Consider the following 24,327-nt stretch of genomic DNA (forward strand, 5'->3'; position numbering starts at 1 on the left):
TTACCGTGATCCTTATTACGATGCGCGGAGGGTACAATATCCGATGACGACTAGCACGAAACCCGCGGCACTCGTGGTGTTGCAACGAGGATTAAATAACCGTGCACAGTATGTAATGTAGGTAATGCGGAACCCGACTCTCGGCGGCTTCGGGATTACCTCAGTAATACCCGCCACTGTAAACGTTTTAGCGGGGCGAGGGGTGGGCGCCGATCCTCCGCGATGGCCGCCGACTGAAGCCCTACGTCCTCCGACCGCTAACGTTCAAAATACATGATAAGTATATCTAGCTCCGCTTCGACCGGGCCGCGTCAATATATAATTAATTACACCCCGATGTCTCCTATCGATACATCCACACCTAACTGGAACGTCAATTTTATCCGGAAGCGCGTTATAATAACACCGCGCGAATACAATAGCTTTAATTCCTACTCCGTGACGGCGACTCATATCGAGCGGTCGGGTGGCATTTCGGTTTCTAATCCCATCGAGGGAACGATGTTTGTGACCGGGGACCATTTTTCATCCGAACAACAAATATTTGGAAAGTTATTTATTTGTCCGCGTATCCGCTCCGCTCGATCGAGGTCGGGCCCGCGATCATTGTTCGGGTCGCGGTCGCAGGTAGCCGCGACTCGGAGCGCGTCGCTCCCGCCGTAGTGACACCGCGTAATCTAATTTCTTGGCACAAAAAGCCGAAAGGGTTGCACTGACGAGGTAGCGACTACGCCCATCCGCCCCTCGCCGTTAAATCCTCATTTATAACGCATCAATGTTTTTCGCGCATACCCCAATGGATAATCATGAGAGCGCCCGCTCTGCGAACCGCTGCGCGCTGGGGGCCCCCATCTGTACTACCGCACAGCAAAGCGAATGTGGAAACGCGCCATAAAGGCATTTCAAACTTTACAACTTACAGAGCACCATATCGACAGCCTCCAACAGTCCCCCGCCTGCCGCGGCGGGTATAAGCGGTTCGGGGGGTGGCGCGGGAGGTTCATCCCCCGCGGCGCCCGCTCGCTGCTGCGAGACCGGCCGGACGATATTCCAGGATCCCATCACGGGACAAACCGTGTGCTCGTGCCAGTACGAGTTCCTCAACTACCAGCGCCTGGCGTCGGGGATGCCGCTGTCGATGTACAGCGCGCCGTACCCGGACGCGGCGGCCGCCGGCATGGCCGCCTACTTCCCCGCACTGGCCGCCGACCAACCGCCTTTCTACGCCAACACAGTAAGTATCATCGGTAGTCCCCTCCTATTTATCCAGGCTTAGTCATGACACCATTAGTAACATTAGTAACACCATTTTTTCCTCTAGTCCCCTCCTATTTATCCAGGTTTAGTCTTCAGTAAAACCATTTTTCCGACATCTTTAGCACCCGCCAGATACTACTTACTACTACTCCTTTAAATTTCAGTTGTTAATTACTCCACTACTTTTTTCAATATTAAGATTTTGACTTATGTAGTAAAATAATCTTGTGACTATATTATTATGTTAAGTATTTTGATATCTATAATAAGTACAAACTCTATAACATAATATAATTTAAAGTATAGACAATACATTTAATATACATAATATTTAATTATGAAAAATGTATAAAGATAATATTATAGAAGCTGTGAGTAAATTGGGACGTAAATGTTTTCTTATCTGCAAAAACTAAATCTAAATAGATAACATGAGATATGGCTATCTTTCGATCATCTACTGATAAAATAATAATAATGAAAACAGAAGCATTAAAACAAGGGAACTTATTTTTGTGAAAGACCAATAAGATAACAAGGTAGTTCAAATCACAGTTTCATTAACGATAAATTGTACAGTTTGGTCACAATATCCTCTCAGACGTTACTAGATGTCATACACATTTAAACTAATCGAGGAATCTTTATGCTAAAAAGGTCTCGTACACGGCAGGCAGCCACAAATTGTAATAAACTCCAGGCCATTTAGCCAAAACTTTTTCGTTTTCGCTTCGTTATAGAATCGCCGATCAAAATGTATGGAATTGACATTAGACGAGTCGAACGTCAACGTCATATTAACGAACGCTTATGTCAATTCCATACATTTTCATCGGCGATTCTATAACAAAGCGAAAACGAAAAGATTTTGGCTCACCCCGCTGGTTACTTAATCTTACATTATAACGACTATTTTTGGCAACCGTGTAAAAAATGTCTCTATAAGCATCTGATCATTCGAATAGTTTTAATCTCTTATGTCTACTGTGCTCGAAATGTGCAGTTTTAATGTTGCATCTGTAGCATTCAAACGGTTAGCTAGATTTACCAGTTCCACTCACAACTTTAATTTACCTCGAACATTCATGGTGATATAATAAAATGGAGTGATAATAAAGTTCTGACATTATGTGGAACTCGGAGTAAAAAAATTCCTCGGTACATGAGCAAGCGGACGGTCACAATTGATTATTTACTAAGTTGAACAAGTGCATTAGTGTCTATAGATTTTGCTCGCGGAAAAAAGTGTTGCATTAAACGCAATTATGAACTGGAATAAATTGCACTCGTTACAAGTGAGTATAAGCAGGAAAATATTGAGTTGCATAATGTTGAATTTTAATTAAAATTTGATGTCAGGATGCGCATTGCAATTATCAAGTCCTATTTTGCTGTAAGTACTATCAGAGAAGTTGATTCCTATGCAAATCGGGGGAAGTAGTTTGGTTGCGTTACGTCATACCCAGCTGACATGTTGGTATGTCAATTGCATAGGAATCAACTTCCTCGATGGTACATTTATCTATAACAACAAGGTAAAATGAATAACATGAAAATACTGTTACATAACAATTAAAAAATTTGGACATTGATGGATGATGGATCATAGAAGGATTTCTCTCGTTCACACACCTTCCACTCTTGAATTAAAGTTTATTATATATTAGCACCAGTCTAGGCTAAATTTAATCCGTAAAAAGGTAAGAGACGATGATATTTGAACATTAGCAATAAGCCAGTTTGTCACAAGTAAGCAAATGAAACAAGTTATCAACACGTTTTACTCCAAAAGATTGATATCGGGGGCAATCAAGTGTATAAATACCACCAGAACTCGCTTTGTTTATCAAAATGTCATCTAAAATAATTAAATTGTAGGAAATGACACATCTATGCTTACCACCCTTCACTCATCTCTCACTGATCTTCTCATGTTTTACTAATATCAAGCAACATTTATAAAGCAGATACTAAAATGTTATTGTTGGCAAAAGATGGTCGAAATCTATCTAGACAGACCATAAAAACCGAATTTTCCCTTAGACCTCTGGCTGCATTGGTAATCCACATACCTGTCTTTGATTTTTGAGTTCAAGAGACAAAGTGTCCTAAAGGCTAAAGTCTACGTTGTAGAAAGAGAGAACCTACCACGATGAACACACAAATAAAGTAGTAAAGCAATTATCATTTATCAAACAGCTTCAAAATAAATAGGAAGCAAATGTCAAAATAGTCATAAAACCCACAAGCATCGTTCACAGTGCTAAGTATATCAACAATAACTGTGATCTTATAATGAATTCATATAAATTGGGGTTTTAATCCGATGATGTATGCCCTTTGTACACCGAACTCCACGGCGGGGCTTATATCTTAATGCGACTAACAAGTTTCCGAGATCAGAGGGCCTCGTACACACTGTCATTGTGTTTGTTATAAATAAATTATTCGCTTGTTTATAACTCGCTTACTTTTTAAACTTATCGCTGCGTGAATCTTTATGAATCTTTTATTATACTCTATTGGAAGCTAACGAACAAGCATAATCGGCCTTATCAAATGGTTCCGGAGTCATCTCACCAATTAAAGTAAGGCAGATCTCGATACGTTTAATGGCATGATGTCGAGCAAGACTCGTAAAATACATCTTATCTTGGAATCTCTAGATGCGCTTATTGAAAAGTATAAACCAGACTAATGCAGGCGTTTACGTTACTATGTAATTGCTTTACTTAGTCAGAACTGAGAGGTTTAGTTTATTTAATATTGTTGGACATTGAGTTTGTACAGTGACAAGTTAAGTAGCAATACCATTATGATAAAAACTTTAGCGGTAAAGGAAAATATCGTGGACACACATCTACCAAGACAATATTGGCGTATATAACAAAACTAGAGTTGAATTTAACCCTAATCCCCGTCACTTGAAAAACCATGAAGTAGGTCACAATAGTGGCTATATTACAAAAGATAGTAAAAATAATATTATATAATCATTCACTAATAATAAGCCATTAGCATCGAGGCCGGAGGGCATTGTACACACGTGTTAACATACTACAAGCTATCAAAATTAAATTCGTGTGTGACTATTAAGCAGCCAGGCAGGAAGCTATCAATAAAATGCTGTTTGATTTCGAAAAACTTAACACGTACGGTGCGTGTGGGTGACTGAATGATAATAACATTATAGCTGCAACGCGTTCGAAGATATTTTACCTCTGACAGGACCTCTCCGATGACCGCATAAGGACCACTCTCGTAGAAAATCCGAGATGCAACTCTGAAGTGTAGGATATGCGCTGTAAAGCGAGGTGTGAAAAGCCCGACACGTCTGACGATCATTCACAAGATAAAATCATTTATCACGCGATATACAATGCTCCATTGGATGCACCAAATTTTTATTGCTCCATTTTATAACTCTAACTTTGCTTTAGTGAGAGTGTTTTAACACAGATCATAATCCCGTGTATTACATAATCGAATCATCGAATAACTTGTACCGAGATAGCTCACAATAATACCAGTAGCAAAAATTTAAAAACCTAAACCGATTTCAACACGAAATTATGTTAAAATATTATACTCCAAAACAAATGTAAATACTTTGTAATAAATTATAATTATGGAAACTAAACTTGCATAACAAATAAATTCACCATAATTTGCTTTTAAATATACCTCTTATCACCCATTTCATTCATCATCTGACTAATTACATTAAGCCATTATAACTAACTAGCCATAACATAAGTTTAGCTAATTATACACTGAGATTTATAAAAATCCGTCATAATAGTAAAGGGGAACAGAAATAAACTCCACTAATAGCGTTTAATAGGCGTGTGGTGAGTCGAAACGCTCAGCAACAGCAGCTCAGTGGCAACGACCATCATTAATCAACACCCGTCATCGCTGACGTCCCTTCTTCAATCCTTTCCTTCAACCTCCTTAAAAGTTTTCATTCTTCATATTTAATGCTCCGAGAATAGATATTTAATATCTCTCATCGATCACCGATATTATGTCATTTGAAATTCTCGAGTTTAAATTCGATTCAAGGAATACCAATTTTGCGATTTTAAACCACCAAAAGCTTAAGTCAACATTATTTCATGCTTCACACCTGAACAAGCATACCTGTCGGAGGCGTAAACGAATCGTCCTATTGCATTCTCGATATACAATTTCACAGAAGTGAGGACATATTTGCCAAGTCATCGGGTCTTGTTCGAGGCGCAATGGCAAATACGCTCAAACTTACATGTTCCTAAATTGCAAGAGTCAACAATAATTGTGTACAGCATCCCAATAACGCAAAAATTTCTTTAGTGGGCATAAGTGGATAAAACTAAGAGAATCAAAATAATATTATACTATTAGGATCGTTTTGTATGTTCGGATTGTACATATTATATTGTTTTTAGGGTTCCGTAGTCAAATGGCAAAAAATGAAACCCTTAATATAGATTCCTCATTTATCTGTCTGTTTGTCCGTATGTCATAGCCACTTTTCTCCGAAACTTGGTAAGTAGATGTAGTCTGTGAACCGCATTACGATTTGATACAAAAATGGAAAAATTATTAATCATTTTAGGGGTCTCCATAGGTACAACCGAAATAAAAAAAAACATCTAACCTATGCTTGTGGGTTATCTGTGGATAGGTCTTCAAAAATCATATTGAGGTTTCCAATATATATTTTTTCTAACCATATAGTTTGCAAGAGAGACTCTTCCAAAGTGGTAAAATGTGTCCCCCCCCCCCCCCCCCCCCGTTCTAACTTCTAAAGTAAGTAGTCATGATAAGTCTAAAAAAATATACATCATATAATATTATATTATAAAAACTACCAACGAAAATGGTTTGAACGAGATCTAGCAAGTAGTTTTTATACGTCATAAAATATGGTAAACCTTATAAAAAACGTTCATATAAAATCAACTGAAACATAAAAATAAATCAAAAACCTTTTATTTTATGAAAATAAATCGTATTGCTGTTGTGGAAGCGGAACCCTTCATGGGCGAGTTCAACTTTAATTTTTTCTTCATTTTACACTTATTAAGCTACTACCAAAGGATAAAAATTTGCCCTGAGGTACACCTTGTTCCAAATGAGGTTATACAAAGCTCCGAGGTATTATTTTAACGACATAATAATATTATTATTTAATATTTAAAACTCTGTTACCGTACTATAAAATGAATTTTCGTAATGGTAATGATGACGTCCAAACAGTCTAAAACACAATAAAAGTCAATTATCGAATTAAAATTTAATAAAAGTGTTATAAAGTCATTCGCGGGTAATAATTGCTTCGGTATTCGAACCGACACCCCATTTCGTGCCACTAAAACCGCTCAACAGATTATAAATCTATTTCCCTCATAAAAATATTCCAGTAATGTAGGATTACTGGCCTTAATTGTGGTACAGACACTTGCGTGACATTCATTATTTTCGGATTATCTGTCTGAAGACAAGTTTGGCATGTAGTAATGGTCATGGGGAATGTTAGAAGATAGAGAATGGACTATTTGGCAGTAATAAAAATCATACTAATATCGTAAAAGCGAAAATGAGTGGCTACGGTTGTTACGTCATCTTTTTGTTAAAACACTGGGCGAATTCGATCAAATTTCACATGGAGTTTAAGATCAGAATTGAAACTAATTTTTATTCTCAAAAAATATAGGTATCCTAGGTAAAATAACTTCACAGTAAATAAGCTATTGAAATCATAACTTCTAACCATAAACCCAGAAGTGAAGTTAAGGTTCAGAAATAAAATCGATAGAATTAGTCATAGGTATGATTGTTCTCACCGGATAAAACAAGTAAGATGAAAGCCTATATACGAAAACTAAACTTTTCTGAAAACATCTTGAGAATTAGTAGAAACATTCTGTTGATGATTATTAAGGTACTTAATTATTATCATATGACGTGCCTCTGAACGCTGAACATAAATTTATGAACGCTGAACGCTCACTGAATAACAACTTTTGTTTGATGGTTTGTGTCGTTAAGATTTTTGTCGTCGAGCGGTAATGTGTCTTCTTTTGAATCTTTAAATACATTTATTTCTAAAGAGACCGAAAACTCTAATAAAATAATTTAGCTAAGATTTCTTTACTTAAACGTTCAATAGCCCGCACGCCGCCGGGAGTAAAATTCCGAGCCGAGGTCCACTATAGGATCGTGAATTTGTGTTACATTATAATCCTTTTAATGGACACAGCGATGGGCCAATAAATTGGGCCCCGATTCGCGTCACTAAGCCCGATTATCGAAGTAACAGAAAACTGGAATTATAACAGAGCAGAAGCAACAAAGAGCGACAGCGCAGGCTTACGCTGTCGTACTTGAGTAATATTTATTATGGGATTTTCGATTCGGCCACCGATGAAGTCGTATGACGACAAAATCTTTTGATAGATTTATCCCCGCTGCTTTAAGGCTCCCGGTTTTCGATTTATACCTCGGCTCGGACCTCGGGCTGATCCTTTATTCGACCACGACTGAACGCTCACAACTTAACGCTGATTCTAATGGTTGTCTATAATGTAAGCTTATGTTGATAACTTGTTAGGTATATTATGTATGTATATGGTGTTTATTTAAAGTTTTTCTTCCCCTTCTCCAATTGTTTACAAAAATCCTTTTAAAATAAGTAGGTACTTATTTTTAATTTTTTTTTTCAAATAAATATCTCCCCAACCCAATTATTAACAAAACCTAAGTTATCTAACATATTATTATTAAACCTACTATTAGTACTCAAACTACTACATTGCATTTGTTTATAACGGATACCTCCCACAAACCGCCGTCGAATCCATTACCGAAATCCCAACGGCTTGATTTCTTGATCGATCATATTAACTATAACTTAATGCTTTAAGATTATGTTGAGAATCAATCATAGTATTATATCGGAGCAGACTCGTAACATTTCCTATTTGCCCACACAACTCGATACTGTATCGTTTAAAATTATCTACTTTTAAATGTACTTATGATATATATATTTTTTTATTTTGTTTATTATTAGTGGATGTTTTTATTATCGTGTGCAGATTGTAACTTTTTACAGAATTATTGCTTCTACCGTTTTATGTTTAACTTTGTTAGGTAGGGCATGAATTAGTTTTTATTGCCGTTTAAATTTAACTCTAATCTGCAAAAAATAACAAATTTACAAAGACTTATCGTACAAATATCGTAAAGCACTCGTTAGCACAATACATATGTCCAAGTATTAAAAGAAAATCTTCTCTGTATGACAAATTTTAAATGCCATCTTGTGATTGGTAAATCATTTTCATTTTTTCATCTTTTTTTTTATTACAGTTAATTAAAATCTTAAACTCTGATAAAGCAAAGTCACTAAATGTACAACTTTATAATTTATCTGATAAAATTGTGCCAAGTCTGAAGTAATGGTATTGTTCAACAGGCAGCCGGTATCGAGCTGAAGGAGAACTTGGCTGCGGGCGCCGCGAGTTGGCCCTACCCCTCAGTGTACCATCCCTACGATGCTGCTTTCGCCGGGTATCCGTTTAATGGGTAAGTTTTAGAACCTTGCTTCTTGCACAAAGCATACAATACTGATGCTATCTTTGACTCTACCGTGCGCCTTATCCGATTTATATAATAACTTTGTGGATATAGGATTTAATAAATTAAACAGAGAGAGAAAACTGTCTCTATTCTACTAATCTTATATGCATTATAATTATTCTACAATCGTAGAACTGCATAGTAGAACCTTTTGCGTGCAAACATGTCCGACCGTTTATTAAACAAAATAGATTCAGATAGAACTAGGAACTGAAGTGAGCATTCATCACAAGCCAACTGGAACCAGTGATTTAAAGTTCAGTTATACTCAAACGATTCGCTGGAGATATTTAATATGTTCCGATAACGGCACGAACGGGCGATTTTATTGTCGCAACCGCTATTCAATTCGGATATTTTTTCTACAAATAATAAATGTACGAGTATCAAATCAGTAAGTGTAAAAGAAAACTAAGTTGTTGCTGGTAATACAGAAGCAAAATCTTCATTTTATTTTTAAGCCAAGTCGACGTGCGGATATTTATTTTCATTTATCTTTTTGCGATTTTGCTATTACGTAGATCTGCACTCAATGATAAGTATTTTATTATCAGAAGAAAGTCGAATTAATAACACATTGACACGATTGTAACGTGATTTAGAAATGGAACTGATAAAGCACATTTTGCTGCTAAAACTCGGTTTATTCGGACTAAAAGCGTGAATTTTCTAAACAATATTACGAATATAAAGTGATAACATATTTTTAAAAATATAGAAATAATGTAAAAATTTGCCCTGACATAGAATAAGTTTCAAAACGAGATCTCGGATAAGATCGTGGATTCAGAATTCCAAACGAACGTGATATTCATGCATCTTATTGTCACCTGATGACATTAAGAGCGAATGATCATAAGATAACGTAATTACCATAATATTATGAGACAGGCCTTTTCAAATTAATGTCGATTAAATTAATATTCAATAGTAGCTTTCGAGCGCGACCATATCTTGCAAAAGGCTCGAGTCGCTCTACATTTTAATTCATTACCTCAAACAAAACCAAATGTCGAGCATTATTTTTATAATTTTTAGATACACGATATAATATAACTAATCAGCAAAATAATATTATAAGGTACATCAAAAAGTTAGTAGCCGCCAAGTTCGAGCACAACGAACTGGCAGGCAGCGCCAGAGTGTATCACCATTGGCAGCTCAACGAACCATTTGGCACTACTTTTTAGCCCCTTGTAATTCATTTAATAGGTACCTCAGAAATAGCTACAAGAAATACTAAATGACAACAGCAACAAAAATTAAATTTTTGTCACGGAAGCGCGATACCATTTCCGAAATTCGGTGGCCGGTCTGCGCTGCAAAATACAACCAGGTGAAAGTATACCAGTGTATTATTGTCATTTTTAATACTTACGTATTTTGTGAATCGTAACTCTCGAGTAACTTAATCGTAACTGACGTCCCTGAGGAATTACGCTTACAACTGTCGTATTAAATAGATTATAAGCTAATTACTCGACATAATCTCCCATCGAGTAATTATGTTTTAAGGAAATGTGAAATTCGATAAGGGATTAAGGGGTGTATCCGACCCGCGTATCGTTCTCTCTTGTTGTCGAAACAATATGGCTATCGGCGACAAATTTAAACTGCCGAGGTCGTATTAAAACAGGTTACGTTTTTGATAATCTGTGCATGAATATCATAATATGATCTTTGATATCCTCAAGAAGGTGTTTTTAAAAGATCGTTATGGACAATAAGCGTTATTTTCATTTACCGGAAATAAGTATATTACACGTTATATAATTATGTAGTAAACTTATTTAACTTATTTCGTTTCTACGTTTTAAATAATCCATTTACTATTACTAAATTTAAAAATGTATGAGGATGAATTTGTTACCCTCGTGTATGAACAATACACGGATTTTGATTTGTGTTGCTATATTTTAGTCTTTGGTTTGTTGGTTGGAGGGTTCCCGTTGCGTGGTACAGTATTTACGTGGCCGGAGTTACGGACAAAAGCTAACTCAAATAATCGTCTCGAAACTTCGAAAAAATGGTGTTAGATAAAGTTTCGGCTACTACAGCAGTTATCGTGTAGGTAAAAAGACGTTTTGCATGTGATAGCGGCAACTTCTAAACGGTGGGAACACGATTTTGTTTGATATGAGCCTTGTAAAATATTATCAGTATGTTTGTCGGCATCAGATATTATATACACGATATATATCGGTTATAAATGCTCTTATTCACTGCGATTTTTAATTAGATATGTTTTTTCGTTAGGTAGCCGCTTACATTTGATATAAGTTGTAATTACGATAAGAGCGTCAAAAATAAATAGATTTCACGATTACTGCTGCATTTCAATGTTATTCGCATATCGATACGTGCAATTTCGACAAAGATAATGAGGTGTAATAACGGAGTTTCAGTAGACAATCATCGAAAATATGACTATTCAATAACTGCACAGAAAGGAAACATTTTAAATCCAATAAAACTGAAACTGTGAAAAAGCGAGCCTATAAATATTAAGTACGATAAAGTATAACTACGAAAGTTGTCGAAGCCATGACAAAATATGTAAAACAAAACGAAACAGGCTCCACAGACTAACCAAATACAGAGACATTAATGGTACGGCAGCTTTCGTTGGCCCATCAATCGATTTTATTACCATATCTCACTATGTAAACGAATAACGAACGCGCTTCGCCTTAAGCGGCGAGTCGGGACGCGAAAATTAATAAACTTCATACCTCTTTATGGGTATAAAGCGGCATACACACGCGGGCACGAAACATTTCGTTATTGATGCCTGTCATTAGTTCGCGCCTTTTTCTCGCTAATTATGGAGTGACAGGCTTCTGTCGGTCTAATAGGAAAGTCATATTCCATTCTCAACCGTTTTTGCCGCTCGCTCACCGTACCGTGACTGTATTTTTAATTAGACATTTCTTATCTACGAAGACGACAAGATTCTATTATCTAGATCAATGTATGTTTTGTTGAGCATCATCATAGATTTTGATTAGTATTTGTGTGGGAGCGGCAGCTACAGAGGCACTTAAACCGCGGTTCGACTGAAGTTTTAACAGTCGGTTACAAGTAACAACTTATTATAATTCTTGAATATAAAGATAAGGTTTAAGTTGTTTGTCATAAAACATATTCTTTAACTTTGATTTATTCACTATTCTGATTTTTAAATTTTACATTTATTGATTTTTCTCTAAGTTAAATTTTCCCTATCAAATATTTCTACTTTGAAAGTAATAATTAATTTAAAGTTATAAAGTGTAATCTTAATGCCGTTACAACCTTTTAGTTGTTCACTCGCTGTCTGAATTGATGCCTCTATTGTTAGGCTGTTATTGAACAAAATACAAGTCATTATCATTTTTTAATAAATGAACAAGCCATAAACAATAGATGCAATAAATTTGAAAACTTTCTCTACTATTACACGACAGCTCCTAGCATCTTTAGCGATAAATAATTAAAAATAATATTCTAGATTGTTTAGTGCATCATTTTTAGTCTGTAAAGCAGTAAACATGCCACTTACGTATATTAATAGCTATATAAGGTCATAAAAAGGTTATCTAACGGCATTCATGCCTCGGTGGTCCTGGCTGGCTGACGTGTGTACACGGCTTTAATCGTTAATCGTTCCATTATTGTCTAAGTAGTGTTTAAATAAACATCGTATGTCCTCTTATCGCTAATGTTTTAAAATTACTCTTTTTATGGAATATTTATTTCTATTGAATGATCACAAGTACAAGTTGAAATTTCACTCCGGGGACGAGTCACAAGACTAGTTCCGAAGTTCAGAAAGTCCTTTGGAGAGCATTTGTTGTTCTTAACTTGTCTCACCTATAAACAAAAGTTTTTACTCCTATTGTAAGAAAATAGCATGTTTGAATGTCTATAAGTATACGCAAAAAAATTATAACATGCTTACTTTGTACTACGACCTATGTAGAGTCTGGAATCTGAACACTATCATCAGTTGTCACCATTTAAGAAAGATTTAGGAAAAAAGTTTCTTACGAAACAAATTACTAAGTACCGTCTATTAATACGGGCTATATTTAATCTGTGCCACGATACAGCCTAAGAATGTGTACCATAATTTTCTACTAACTACGTGGCAACCAGTTATTAAAATAGCAAATATGAATAAGCTATGAATAAATTGCAGCGGGTGGCGAACGTAGTCATTAATTACACCGTCAGAGGATGGAGTTTAGCGCGATTAATACGTTCAAAAGTGTGGGGTGTGCGCGGTATAATAACGGTGTAATAGGTGGAAAGGCAGGTGCGAACGTCATCCAATCTACGTATAAATCCACGATAATTTATAAGGTCATACGAAAGTGCAAGACGTTTTCCTATCAAACGGTCTTTTGGCAAAGCACAACGTAAAGAATCACCATTCAGTGAAGCTTAACAAATAAGCTAGGGACTGCGGCCTGTGTTTTATCCAGGCTTTTAAACTTGGTAAACATTATGTTTGTTTTTTTACTGATTTTTACTCATAGATTACATTGTATTTTTACGCGTTTAAATATCTGGTTTCAATCAGGATCAATATAACGACTGTTCATGAAAAAGCCAAAAAAAACAACAAGTTACATAATTTTCATAACATTTTCCTCATCCCTCTTCTAATTCAAGTCCAGTCCATTTTATATATGTAAGTAATACTTATTTACCTCAATTATTTCTCTCGCTCTATTAGTTCTAAATCAGTTGAACAAAACTAGCGTACATATTAAATCACCACTTACGTGCGACAGGTGGAACGAAGATAGGCAGCTGACCTCCACGGAATTATTCAGGCGATTCCCCCCTCCCTGCCCCCTTTTAACCCCCTTCCAGCGCCCTCTTTCGCCCCCCTACCGCATCGTTTTGGACAATACGAAATAAATCAGAATGCTTATCTCAAGATAATCAAAGTTTTATTTTATTTTTTATTTTACGAAACAATACGCTTTTTGAATAAGTTAAACAATATTATCGATAACCGCTTTGAAGGAATTATTAGAAATAATATAATATTTAAAGCTTAAGTACGTTAAAAACAAAACCTAACTTCATGTTGAACGAAAGCAAAAGTTATTCGACATCTACATAGTGTTAGTAGCTTAGTCTAATTTTAGTTTGGAATACCTGATTCGTCTTGAATTAACGATTCCTATAAATATTCAGTCGTATATAAACGGTTTGACTGAATATGCATGTGAACGGATACAATATTACCTAAGTGTCAGTGTAGGGAAATACTTTAATCAAGATTCAATTGTGCTATAAATATTTTCAGGAAAGTAAGGCTGATCGAAAGATATTATGGTGAATTGACACGAGAAAAGCGATTTTTTAGTTTGATAATATCGATTTTCTAGGCAACAATAAGTTCGCACGTTATCGATAAGAATCGATATCGTTATAGTATCGAATGGAGCGACAGACAGTGTGAAACAACATCATCACCTCTTCTGTTCCGAGTACTTAAACGATTGATAAAGATCACGATGGCCAAGGTGGCAGTGCCTAAATTTTAAAACTGTATGTACATAGGTCCAAGACAATAAGAACGTAATATTTTTTTACAAATCTAGATTAAAAATCTAACAACTATTCCGAAACTAAACCAAAAAATCAAACACTTAGGGCCTGGCCACATCTCCACGTCATGACGTCGCGCGTCGTCGGCGGAACGGTGCGGTAGGGTGGCACGGTACGTTACGTGTAAATTTACGTCAACATTGTACGTTGCCATGTCTTGTAAAAATGCTACATTCTTCACTACTGATCTAGATGTGGACCGCACAATACGTATTCTACTTTTGCTATTGTTAAAAATGGAGAAAGAGAAGAAAAAAGACGTGCATTTTTACGTTACGTTGACGTAAATTTACATGGTATAGGATTCCTCCATAGAACGACCTTCACCGAGCTGGTTAATGGATTAAAAGTATTTTATATTTAATTACGTATGTCAATAAATTTATTTTTTTGCATTTTTGCATTAAGTATAAACCAAACCGGTAGGTACTAGTATCGATTTACCTGCCTACCCAAGAGTTGTGACGGGAACAAATAGACAACCTAACGTTTGCATATTCTATGGGCTTCATACTTTCGATTGGTATGGAATTTGTCTATTAACCAAACCAGTGAAATGTTAAAAAAAACATTATTTTTTTAAATTCTGGACTGAAATTTTTAGGCAAGCAATAATTATGTTTATTGGCATACGTAGTTGAATATAAAATACTTTTCATTCATTAACCAGCTCGGTGAAGGTCGTTCTATGGTCGGATCTTAGGCCAACACGTCCGCGTCACGTCATCGTACCGTGCCACGTTATGCACCGTTCCACGTTGACGCCGACATGACGTGGAGATGTGGACAGGCCCTAAGTGTCTAAACACACTATGCCGAAAATACGCAGACGAAGTTCGGCATGATTACACCTGCAATGCGCTACGTATATTACGCTATATACGCACTGTGTTATATTACTTAATTATCAGTAATTTAAAATACATTGCAGGCGTAATCATGCCGAACTTTTTCTTAATTTAGACACCAAAAGTATTTGAACCAACACAACCACAATTCACTTTAAATTACGAAATAATTTTTGTGACAAGCATAATAATGTACTACATGCAAAAATCGTTAATTTACATTAAATGAGGAATTATTTAGTGCGAAATTTACGCGTTGACATCGTTATGTCGCGTACAAAACATTCCCAATACGTGCATAACATAGTTAGGTTAAAAACGATATCATTATAATTCATTAGACCTCATGCGCGCACTGTGTGACTTGTCAAATTACAGCTATTAATTATTATCCAGGTAATGCATATTATGCAGATTGTTCTAGGTCTAATTAATTAGAAACAGTTGAGGTCAGAGGTTAGTCAAAAATTCTAAATATTTTATAGAGCTGATACATTATAAAGACTGCGAGCTGTTACGCCGATTCTTAGTACGAGTAAGTATAGTGGAAATTAAGTTTCCAAGAAGCTTTGCAAGCTTTTACCGCATTTACCAGAAGGACATTCTCCCTACAAATAGTTAATTGTAGGTCTACGCCTCTCAAATTAGGTGGCCAATCATGAACACGGGTCAGGGAATTTTTGTCGGCATTTAATGAGCACTTACTCTCAATTATTCTCCGAGGCTGGAGGTATTATCCACTTAAGCAGTAATATCACGTATATATTTGGTCTAGTAAGTTTTATCGATATTAAATTGAACTAGTATGTGTTGTCCAAATTGGTATCTAACCGAGACGAGCCAAGTATTTCACCAATTTTATGAATTAGGACATAAGAGTTTACACGAGACTGCAGAAGAACTAAAAAAAAAACCTTTACAACTTACAAAAAGAACTGAGATCCCACCAAAAACATTTCTTGTTAAATATTGCCGAGACGACTACATAAAGTTTACCCTGTGAAAAAGATATGAAATCTCAATATGTAGAGCCAAACTACTGAATCGGCCTAACTCTACTGAACCTAACTTAAACAAATTCTATATATTGTTATCAGTAAATATGCATGGCTCGGCTGTTTCGTTACTAACTTCAGATCAGTGGGCCTACCGCCTACTACGAAACTGTTTTGAGACTAAAACAATCAACCGAGATTGCCACCTCCCGCTCTAACAGCGTCATTTCACATTTGTTAGAGTAGGACGCGGCATTCTCGTTTGATTGTTTCAGTCCCAAAACGGTTTCGTGGTACGGCCTTTGAAACTAAATATTGGCGTCACCTCCGCGACGGTAGCGAAAAGGTGGTAAACAAATAATATAATTCTACATATTTACTGGTATGTAGAATTTGTCTAAGTAAGGGTCAGTAGAGTTAGGCCGATTCAGAAGTTTGGCTGTACATATTGAGATCTCATATCTTTTTCACAGGGCAAACCTTATGTGGTCGTCTCGGCGACATTTACAAGAAATGTTTTTTTGTGGGATTAGGTTTATCAGTAGCGTTAGGAATACCATTGTAGTGAGTGTTTGTCCACGCAAGAAAAAGGACAGATTTTTCGGCATTAGACAACTTTTCTATTCTTCAGAGTCTCTGAGTCGTTCGATCAGTGTCGAGACTTAACTATAACATGAATTTTATACATAAATTTGCAAGATAACTTTAGTTTCTTTTGTGAGATTTTGTGTCTCATTTCTATGATGGACATGCTTTCCACTAAAGCCGAGATTTCTCTAAGCCGAATGTTTCGATGGCTGATAATGTTATGCGTATATCTGATCGGCAATCCGCTTTCTCGAAAGGTCGTACGGGAGTTTAAAACCACCGCTGCGGTATGTTAAATAATATGCTTGGGTCGTTTGGCATGATATTTCCAAAGATTACGTGTGGATGCTGCAGATTGTTGGGGATCCGTGGAAGGCATTCGCTTATTTATTGCGTAACTGCAATGCCTGATATTGCACGTTTGTTTATTAGCGGTTAAAGTGAATTTGTAAAATTGTTGGTTCTAATGATTGGCTCAAAATTAGAAAGTAATTTGGCAAAAACATCGATGGTCACTATGAAACCCTAACAACTAAACAAGCACACAACACAACGATTGAACTGGTAGAGTCATTTTGAAAGGATTACTGCCTAGATCCTCTTTTTTGCTTTTGTCATTACTCATTAGTCATTACCTATCCCACCGTATTGCAAATCGACGCATCTATGACTCAGCTGCTTAACGACCATTTTCATTCACTCGATATTAATATCACATTGACAAGCAATATACAGCGTTTATGGAATGTGTTTGATATTCTACCAGCTACCTTCTACTGTCTTATTATAGATTTTGAACAAAACATCGTCCAGGGACGGTGTCCATATGTGAACTAGCCCGTTAGTGGATCGCCCGCGTGACTGCACTACCAAAACCCACCAGCGCTTCCGTTCCAACACTAACAAATGGAAAATTCAACTACCCGACAACCGAGTCGAATTTCATCGAACCGCCGCATGCTATCGCACGCGAAAGTCAACTCTACCCCGAAGGAGGAGGGCTCAAATTCAGTTATTAGCCTTTAGAGATGCAGGACACGTATCCACTTGGCCCCACCGATAGCACAAAGTAACATTCATACCGAAGTATATTTACGACAGGAAGAAATTGCGATTGTTTTCTTCTAATGGGTATAACGTCCCAATACGCCGGCGCTTGTTGTTAACACTGATGCTCAATGAGGCCTAAATAGGTCGATGACCTCAAGATGATTCATTAGTATAGTAAGTGAGTCAATAATGAAAGAAGAAAATATTGCTATTTCACTAGAGGTCGACAAAAGTTTTGGTTACCTAGCATTCCAAATTGGAACATTGCCGCTTGAATTTACTTTCCAGTTAGTCAGGGTAGGTTATATCTTGTCCTTGTATGAAACTTTACCTAAATTGAGTCATTTAAGTATGGGATTTCCTTTTTATTCTTCAAGAGACAGCCAAGGAAGATTTTAAAATCGTTTAGTAGTTATTTTGGCGATATTTTAATGGCTAGATTAATTCAACCTTATTTAGTTTTATAATTTATGCTTCCTGCGTCTTTAGATTTTGATTTGATAAGGTCCTATTAAACCATAGTATCAAATAAAAAATACAATATTATTTCTTATTTTTTAAGTATAATATTCATCTCAGATGCGTTATATTTCGTGTCTGTGCAAATTGTCAAAAGTTAAATAATATTATTATCACATTGACTGTAGGAACATGATAGGAACTTACACTGTGTTCTGACTTCTGATGTTCTATTACAGTTTGTGATTATAAACACCTTTGTTAGGCTCATGCATTACATGATACTACAATCATACAAGGTGTACTAGGTATTAGCCAAATACGACTATACAAAATACGTACTATTGTATTAATAACATTATCGGATATACAATAATCTACGTCCGTTCTGTTGACATTAGCATTTAGTGGTAACAACTATAGTTTGTGCGTTTTAAGATGATATGGGCGACACTTCTCATATTTCTTGCTACGAGTTTTTTTACAAGAAAACAAAAAAAATCAAAATGTAATAAATTATATTCCAACTACAAAAACAAATGTTTCCTATAATTGCAAATGAATAAAAATGAAAAGTTGCTAAATGCTTACTTATTAATATAAAATTATAAATTTTAACTGTGAAAATTATTGTTACGAAAATATTTGAAAAAAGTCAGGTGCATGAAACGGAACTTATGCCAATAGAGATTGACACTGTTGAATCGAAATCAAATCGATAAAAAGGGCGGCCATTTTAAATCGCCGGCGCCACTCTGAAACGTCAGTACGAAATCAATAATTTCGATTGCAATTCCTTTACGAAGTGATTCGATATTTTTTTAAATTATCGATTAATTTTCTTAGGTAACTTCCCTACTATTGTCAATTATAATGTGTCACACATATCATCTTAAAACGCACAAACTATAAGTAACAGCATTTTTATGACCTGGAGAATTTTTGAAATCTCTTCAGATCTGCAATCATTTATTTTGTAATGTGAAATAACAATATTATCTCTAAGCGCGTGTTCAGACCAAACTGACTATACGTCACCGAATGTGAGCAGGCTCACTGTGAGCCCCAGTGTGAACGTGAGTGAACGTGAAAATAATATAATGTATACGGTATCGAATGTCCGCGCCTACGCCTAGCGTAATGGCGTATTGTCGGTTAGGTGTGAACGAAAAAGTAAATTTGTATGGAAATACAATAAACTGCGTAACTTTGGCTCACATTCGGCGGCTCACAATCGGTTTGGTGTGAACACGGCCTAAGATTCTCAGACTCAAAGTTATCACCGCTAGATTTTTTAAATTTTTTCGCCTGTGAAGTCAAGACTCAAGACTATCAGAATAAATGAAAATTACAGCCGAATTTAATTACTAAATTCATTGTTTCTGCTATGTCTTTGTTTAAAACTAATAATAGTTTAGTTTTAAACGAATAACAGTATCAGAAATAACGAATTTTGTGGAGAGTTCGATTCACCGCGCTCTTCTCCGGCTAGAGATATTTCGGATACCGAAGTCCACTCATTAAAATATATAGTTAGCTTTCCTATAATAGTCCACCTAGTAGGTATTCAGTCACCCCAAGCTATAATTACTTAGCTAGTAACCTAATTCATAGTTGGATAACAATAATTAATCCTTGATTGAGATAAGGCTGTATTCTGATTAGGAACATAATATTATACTAAACGTACACGACGTTGGAATACTATGATAGCATTTTATGTTATTTTATATAACAATTAACAAAGCCTAAACTATTATGACCCAAGCATGAACAATTTTTGAAGAGATACCTCATACTCTAATGTGGTTCTCGAAAGAAATTGCGTAGAGTCTATATTTTTACTGATAAAAAAACTTTTCTACGTTAGGGTACTTGTAGTACTAATATGTATTCTGTGGTTAGGGTGCCTCGGATACAGCCACGGCCTCGAGAAGAGTTTCTCGAAAATTGTATGTCGTGATATGTACTCAAGCATCTAAAGAGTTTACAACCACTTTAACAGACGACCTCTGTGGCTCAGTGGTGAGCGCGTTGGTAGCTCAAGCCGGGGGTCGCGGGTTCGAATCCCGCCGACGGAACAAAAAGTTTTCAATGTTCCCGGGTCTGGATGTGTATTAAATATATGTATGATATAATAAAAACCTTAAATATACGTATAGTATAAAAGTATTAAATATATTTCCGTTGCCTGGTACCTGTAACACAAGTCCTTTAGGTACTTAGCACGGGGCCAGACTGACGTGGTGTGAAGCGTCCATAGATATTAATTATTATTGTCACGGCCAGAGTCACGGCTAATCAGGACACACCTTACTCTTTACCTTACAATCGCAAACATTATTAATAATGCGCTTGAACGTTATTACCGTATGAATAACACTAAAATCGAAACTCAGAAAGGGATCGTCACCGTATCGCCTCGAGCCATTCAATATTGTTTGTATGAAACTTCCTACTGCAACGCACACTAAAGCGGAATCGTAACGTAATCGCCTCGCCTCGGAAGTCGGAACAGTCTCCGAACCGCGATGCAATGCGTGGTCAACTTGCAGTTCCCGCGCTTACGGCTCGTCGTCCCCGCGCTTACGTCTCTCTGTCCACCCTTGCTTGATCTGGCAGCAGTCGGCGAGCCGTAAGCACGTTGTCTCCAAGCCGTAGTAGCCGAGTTGACGTACAGGAGCTGCTGATACGCATTTGTTACGTGCATACGTTAGGTTGACGCCTGGTTGACGACGAGGCGAAAGACGATATGGTGACTATCCCTTTCCGACTTGATATACATATATGTGCTGTGACCCTAAGTCGGTTAACAACAAAGCGGGCGAGTAATAAATAATAAGCAACGGTCGGTTAGATAACTGAGTAAATAAATTAGCGTTATCTTCAAACTCTCACTAAATTGTAATCAAGTGAAAATTAATTTACGACAAATTGTAAAAAAGTGGTTATGATTTATGACACTTTTTAAGTAGTTTCCTTTTTTTTTAGTATGATTGCACCGAAGAGTTAAGTATGATATATTTTTATTGATTTTCTATTGAGATAGACTACTGGAGAGAGCCTTATATCGGTGTATAAGCGTGAAAATCGTGTCAAGTTGAGTCCGAGTTCCTCGGTCATAACAAAGGAGTCGGTCAGCATATTTCATATAAGTAATAAAAGTATTAATAAAGCTTTTTAAGTGAACATTTTATGTAAGATATTGTTGGGTGTTGTGGTTCCGCTACATAATTAACCATAAGAACGGCCAAAGAATGCCTCAAACACGTGGATTTAACATGACGTAAGTTTTTAACAACTTTTTTTGGGCTTTTCAAACGGTATTTTTGTGAGCTAAAAAGATAATTTTATAAGTTTAATAATCCCTTATTCGTGCTATATAAGGCATTAGTGCTAAAATGACATTCAAGTAATAATTTGGCTACAAAAATTGCATAGCTTTTTACTTGAATTTTTACTTGAAGTTTATCGATATCATGAACTAAATGACTTTCTCTTCAGGATTATAATTTTATGCTTCGAAATTATCCACAAATATAAATATTAAACAAAATACATGCACATTACTCCTATGAAAACAAGCACAAAATGGCCACACGATGACGGGCTAAGACTCCATATTATATATATATATATATATATATATATAATAATTTGTTAATTTTATTATAATGCTTTATCTATGGATATGTCATTATGAATAATGGTTAAACAAAAAACAACTACATAACTTACTATCAATTATGCGGATTGCGGCTGATATCAAAATCGACATAGAATTTTCTTTCCTTGACGCTACGTTGCAAAAACGTAGTCCCAATATTTTCAAACAATCATAATTCACAATACATATTTTGTTTATCGGTCAGTATGTAGTGTAAATATTATGGGTCGTAGGACAATCTATTGTTAATTGTTATCTTACTGTCTAGCAGGCCTAGGCCACTTTGGACCTACCGCGTGACTAAACATAACTCTGTTTGATTACTATGACCAGAATATTATCGACATGATTTAACTTCCTTCTGGGTCACACAGTTCACTATCATCATCATCATCAATGACCTAGGCACAGTTGTTAAATCATGTTTCTAAAGGTTCTCTTTCTAGGTACAGGCATAATCGACGTCGATATTAATCACTTGTGGAGCAATGTGCTTCTTCAGGTTTGTAGTCGACTAGGGGCCGATGCCATAAGATGGTTTTCGTCAATACGTATAATTTTCAGACATCAATTTCTAAACAATGATTATTATTGTTACCGTTGTTAAACTAATATGTATTCTGTGCCACTAGCAGATTACTTTTACTGTACTTAAAAGCTTATGCAAATATAAGCAGTACGTATCTAAAAATAGTATTCAAGATTAGAGCTTTTTTGTGTATAGTATTTAAGGAATAATACGACTTGATCACATGAATTATTTAGGTACACACGGCAAAAACTGCAAGAGGCTATAAAGTTAATCAAATAAAAATCAAGCAAGAATATAATAAAAAATATACATTTGTGAGTGGTCGTTCGACAGCGAGCGGCGCCTTTGAAGCCTTTTTACAGAGTTGTTCCAACAAAGTTTAGTGTAGGTAGTTTAAAATTAATAAAATTAAAGTAAACTGCTCATTATGAATGCTCCATACAATGTTGCTGTAGTTGCTTAATTTGCACTGAATATTGAAATTGAAATCTGCATTGCTTATATTGCAAAGATTTTGATTCATTTCGATCTCTTCATCGACTCCAAAAGTTGTAACGCGAGCAATTATTCATCTAATCGTTTCTTTGTAAACAGTGTTCAGTTTCTAGTTTCTACTTTTTATCAAGAGATTTAGCACAATAATAATTATTATCTGTCAAAAAGTATTCGACGAGAGAAAAACCATTGGTCATAGTAATAGAGTCCTCAAGTGCTGTAGACATATTTTAATTTGAGGTCGAGAAAAACCATATTGTGTCAGATAGTCATAAATAACTTGCGTAGTGCTAGGTCGAGGGAAACTATGTGTCAAGTTCTGTAGACATTTTTCGCGCCTCGTCGCGTCCGAGGAAAGCGATGCGTCAGTGTAGCGGCACTGCGCTGTGTGGTCATCCGGACATTACGTCACCGGTCCCTCGCACCGCCGCCGACTATTGATGTCCGCAGGCCCTGCACACACTACGAGCTACGAAAACGAGCATTCGCCTGTTACCCTCAGATTCGAGCATTACATCAGTGAACTTGAGAAAAGTAAAACTTCATAAAAATATTCGAGAGTTAAAATTATAACTAAAAAATTCAAATCCCAACACTGAGAACAAATGTAAAGAGATTTCTGTAAATGGTATCGTTATGCCTAGACGACTGACATTGGTATGATCTAAGCGGTATTTAGCTCTTGTTTTTTAAGTCTAGGTTCATCCAAAGCAAAAGCTAGTAGCTACCTTATAAATGGAGATTGTTCAGCTTTAACATTTCGACACCTTCATACCACATCACTGTAAAGTCCAAAGTGTGCGCACAGCTTTCGAAGGAACGTGTACAGACAACAATTTACAGCGCAAAGTGGCAGTCCTCCGTGTATTACCGATCTATGGAACAATAAAGTGTAGGCGCGGCGCATACTAAGCGACACGTGAGCCGGAGTAATTGACCGGGGTATGGTATTCTGGCGGCGTGTGGAGCTTCCTCTTTCCTATTTCCTATCGGTCAACGCCGCGGCGGCATATCCAAGAACTCTACATTCGTTTTTTTAGGACCGACATTGCAAAGGCAATATTAAAATTAATCTCTTCCACTGGGACGAGATTCTGTTCGACGAAAAACCAGACTACTCAATCATATCTTTTCGGCAGTAGTTGTAACCAGCAACTTTTTCCATAAAAGTAGCTTTAAAATAATAGTAGCTGGTAATTC

General features: G+C 36.3%; 1 protein-coding gene across 1 annotated transcript in view; it reads left to right on the forward strand.

Moving 5' to 3' along the window:
- LOC121739181 (homeobox protein caupolican) overlaps window positions 1-24,327 on the forward strand; it is a 62,666-nt gene that overhangs the window by 22,817 nt on the left and 15,522 nt on the right. The window contains exons 2-3 of the mRNA XM_042131530.1: window positions 923-1,234; window positions 8,723-8,832. Of these exons, the coding sequence (XP_041987464.1) occupies window positions 923-1,234; window positions 8,723-8,832 (422 nt within the window). The remainder of the gene's footprint in view (window positions 1-922; window positions 1,235-8,722; window positions 8,833-24,327) is intronic.

The sequence above is a fragment of the Aricia agestis genome, chromosome Z (assembly GCF_905147365.1).
Source record: "Aricia agestis chromosome Z, ilAriAges1.1, whole genome shotgun sequence".
NCBI classification, from domain to species: Eukaryota; Metazoa; Arthropoda; class Insecta; order Lepidoptera; family Lycaenidae; genus Aricia; species Aricia agestis.